The sequence below is a fragment of the Buceros rhinoceros genome, unplaced genomic scaffold, assembly GCF_000710305.1.
Source record: "Buceros rhinoceros silvestris isolate BGI_N320 unplaced genomic scaffold, ASM71030v1 scaffold46293, whole genome shotgun sequence".
NCBI classification, from domain to species: Eukaryota; Metazoa; Chordata; class Aves; order Bucerotiformes; family Bucerotidae; genus Buceros; species Buceros rhinoceros.
The window spans coordinates 23,072-27,181 of record NW_010405117.1 but is presented as its reverse complement, the minus strand read 5'-3'; the positions used below and the strand labels follow the sequence as shown (position 1 = coordinate 27,181).

Sequence of the window (4,110 nt, the reverse complement as noted above, 5' to 3'; positions counted from 1 at the left end):
ATTAGCTGCTGTGTAAATTGTGTGTCTGAGTGGTTCATTATCTAATCACCGTCAGAACCACAGTGATAAAGTAGATTGAAACAGGGACGAGGTCTGCCAGATGATTTCAGGCCTTTTTTTCTAAGCCCTGTTTCCCATGGAAACACTAAGAGTCATTCAGAACTTCAGAATTCTTTGTCTAGAACTTTTTTTCCTTAATGCATAAAATTGGTCAGCCAGTGATGGCTGCCAGGGTGATTTGTAAGGTTTTCTTTTCATGGGTCTTTTAGTCATTACTGTATGTATTAAAATGTTCTGCGATGTCCAGTTTAGCTACTGTGTTTGTTTCTGCCAGGTTAGATACTGTTAAATACAGTGGTACCTGTTTTCAGGAAAGCGCTCTAGCCTGTTTCTGCTTAGAAGAAACTCTTGAAGATGTGTTAAGTGCTCTCCCAAAATGAAGCCCTGTGCTTTGAATGTATCTGTATAAAGCCTTGGATTCTGGAGTTGATATGTAAATTAACAGACTAAACCATATGATACAAAATATTGCGGGTGACACTTGTATACAGGCAGTGTGACAGACCTATTAACTTGACTTTAACTTGACTCTTAATACTATGTTGTAAATATATATGTCTTGTCTTTTTAGCTTAGTATGTAATTTAAGTGTTCTTTTGTTTCAGGAGCATTTGAAGATGATGATATCACTCATGTTGAAGGAAGTGTAGATCCTGTTCGTGACATTGAAATAATACATGAGGAACTTAGACTTAAAGATGAGGAGCTGATCATGCAGAGTATAGACAAGCTTGAAAAAGTAGCTGTAAGAGGAGGGGACAAGAAATTAAAACCTGAATATGTAAGTATAAGAATGCGACCTGTAAAAGTAAGTCATCAAGGACTGTCTGTATTTAATTGAAATTTTTGTATTGTTGGGTTTCGTTATTGATCTCCCACATATATAGTGTATATGTACTACTTTTTTAATGTGTATTTTAAAGTAATTATTATTATTATGAGTTGAGAAGTTATTAGAATGAATTATTTGCTGTGTTGACAGTGTAAGACTTCACTGCTAAAGCTAGTGTTAATTTTTTATGTTTAACTGTTATTTTCTTGCTCCTGCTGCTTTATATGAGAATTGCTGATGGTTTGAAAAACATGTCAGTGTTTAGTTGTAACTAATTTCAAGTCCAGCAGTCATTTCTGAATTATTCTTTCTGTAAAGTTCTATTCTGATGTTGATACTAGTATTCCCATGGTTGCCAAGTGAATACCTTTTCTTGGTGTGGTTGCCCTTTGTGCCTTTTAGTGCACGTTAAATAAAGATTGCTAGCTGAAATTAATTTTAGATTGTTGTTGTGGAGAGCTGCTTAAATGAGCTCAATTATCACAGAGTGGTAGTGGGGTTTCTTTGTAAATTAGAAATGTATAGTAACTAATTTCCAAGTGTATTTTGGTAAAAGATTATTTTACCACTGCTTGACTTTCGAGTCTGCTATGCTTTGCCAGTATTCTAGTTATTAATTTTCCTTTATTTCAGTTCTGTAAATATTTTGGGTGGTATATAAAGTGCGTTCTCTAATTATTACAGCAGTGTATTAGTGTGGAAATTTATGCTTAACACTTAAGTAGAAGTATGGATTTCTCCCATGGCTTTTTAGATAGCAAGTAGTAAGAAAAACATCAGTTTTGGTGTTATAGTTTGTCAGTATTGAATTGCAGTGAAATTCGTTGGCCCTACCTAGTGTTTGGAGTGAATAGGAAAGTGAACATTCTGCAAAATGATGCACTGTTAAAAAACACTTCTTTGGTAGCTTCTGTTGAAGAGCTGGTCTTCATCTGGTTTCAAAAGTATTTTATTCCCCGATTGGTGTAAGGTAGGCTTCATTTCAGGTCTTATCTGATATGTGTCAGCCCAGCTTTGGGTACACATGGGCAGTGATTTTTATCATTTACAAAATGTCTCACCTCTCTTTAGAGGAACAGTGCAGCTTATGCCTCCAATTTCAAATAACATCCACATGGTCTGTCACCTTTTAATTCATCTTCAAGAAAGGGACAAGCAAAAATCCTGTCCATAGTGAATTCAAAGTTCAGCCTAAGGGTAAATTTTACATTGGTATGAGATGATGAAAATGAGGAGTGTTGTGATGCTGTTCTGCCTCAGTCTTGTGCACTTCTCACATTATTGTGAGGCTGGAAACAGCTTTGATTGGCTCCTCGTGATGGAGACGTTCTCGTCCAGTTTTTGAGTGTACCTCTCTGAATGCTTTGAGGATTTCATATCATATTTGGTGTTCTTCCTGTGCTAAAGTCATAGTCAGCACTTCAGTGATTACAGAGAGACGTAACTGAAGTGTGTTTTAAATAAAATTCTTAATAGTTATCGTAACTGTAAGGGGTAGTAGGTACAGTTACTGTTGTATGACAGAGCTGTTCTTGCTAATTTTTTTTAACTACAGGAGGTTGGTATGTGTTTGAAAACAGAAAATGTCAGATTATTCTCAAATCAAAAGAGTAAATAAAATACAGAAATGCTATTTAAATTAATTAAAACTGTAAAATCTGCATTACTGTTGTCTTTGTCCAGCTTCATTTTCTTATCTCTCATCTTCTTTTTGCCTTTTCAGTCACCTAACTGTTACTTGACCTGTAGGTCACCAATCCAAATGACTTTGTCATCTTGTGCTGGTAGCTTCCGTTTCCCATCCTTATTTTTTTATCCTCTCTTTATGAACACACGCACAGAAAACTCCAGGTTCTTAGTAATGGCTGTTACACTTGACCAGTCTCAGCTGAGTTTGTCAACAACAACAGAGGTTTCAAAGGCATTAAGTTTCTTTGTTTCAAGGAAAGGGTTGGCTGAACAGAGTGGAGAGGCACAAATTAATGCTCCTCTTGACAAAGGCTGCATGTAAGAACTACCATCACTAGGAAATCCTTTCAGGAAAGTGCTGTGGGGCATCACGTCTGTGAGCCCTGCTGATCTTGGACCTTCTTGCTTGTCTTCCTCTGTGACTTGTACGCTTGAATTGTAAGGTAGACATTAGACCTTAATAAAGCGGACTTTTTTTAATGGTAAAGGCCCGTGAAAGCTCTGCTTGGTTACTTTTCCTGGTAAATTAATCCTTAGGCCTAGTTACATGGCTTCTACAAATAGGTTTTTTTAGTTGTGAGATTGGAACATCAGTTCTCGGGCTTTTCCGGGCACTAGATGGTTTATTTAGATGTTCAGCCACTGGGTTGTGGGGTGTTCCTGTACAGTTTGCTTTGTCTCTTTGCCTTCAATGTTTTGTGTTGCAGAGGAGGTCTGTGGTTGCGTTTATATAGTGTACGGTGTGATTAACTGTGCAGTAAATGACTTAAGGGTCTAGGAGAGAAACCATATGGGATCAGTGAAAAACAGTTAAAGATTATGCCTCCCAAAAGCAGTAGCCAAATGTTGGGAGTGTATTTTGGCTGTTTGATCATTATGCACTTCCCCAAACTGTTGCATTTTGCACTTAGGTTGTTGGGCACAGAGAGGGTTCCATCTCCAGCACAATCCATAATATTATTTCCTTGCAGCTTGTGGCTACTGTTGAAGGTTTCCTCTCTCAAGGGCAGAAAAGTCATTAAGAGATGATGTAGACTGTCTTCAAAAAGGAAAAAAAAAAGGGGGTGGGGTATGGTGGGGGTGGAAGGGAGGGAGGGACTGGGAGATGTGAGAGAACTTCTCAAGATTTCCCTTTTTAAGTTACTCACCATTATAATACACAGCCAGTACTAATGCTCTGTTCTTTCCGTAGCAGAGGTGTGCACCAAATGTCTCGTGTCTGTGCTCTGAGTGTTCCCAGTCATCTTCCCTTTCAGGAAAACTATGAGGTTACAAGGGAAAAAGCTTGGTATTTATAGTTTGATTTTTGCTTTGTTTTTAAGGCACAATGTAAAAATTTTTGTCTCTTTTTTATTGTTTTCCTTTTCCCACCGTTTTTGGAGTAATTTAAGGCAGAGACACTTAAGAATTTCTTAAGAGTTTTAAGTGGTTGAGAGATGTGAAAGTTCTGTGGTTCGTTCGGATGAAGGACTTGCCAGCTTTCTTACCTGTATTGCTTTTGGATTTTTAACTGCCTGCTTTCCCCTGCT

General features: G+C 37.5%; 1 protein-coding gene across 1 annotated transcript in view; it reads left to right on the top strand.

The window, feature by feature from the left end:
* Positions 1-665: 665 nt before the first annotated feature.
* Positions 666-4,110, top strand: part of LOC104491200 (obg-like ATPase 1) — a gene marked incomplete at both ends in the record, with an annotated part of 12,917 nt that continues 9,472 nt past the window's right edge. The window contains one exon of the mRNA XM_010133586.1: positions 666-841. Coding sequence (XP_010131888.1) covers positions 666-841 — 176 coding nt within the window. The remainder of the gene's footprint in view (positions 842-4,110) is intronic.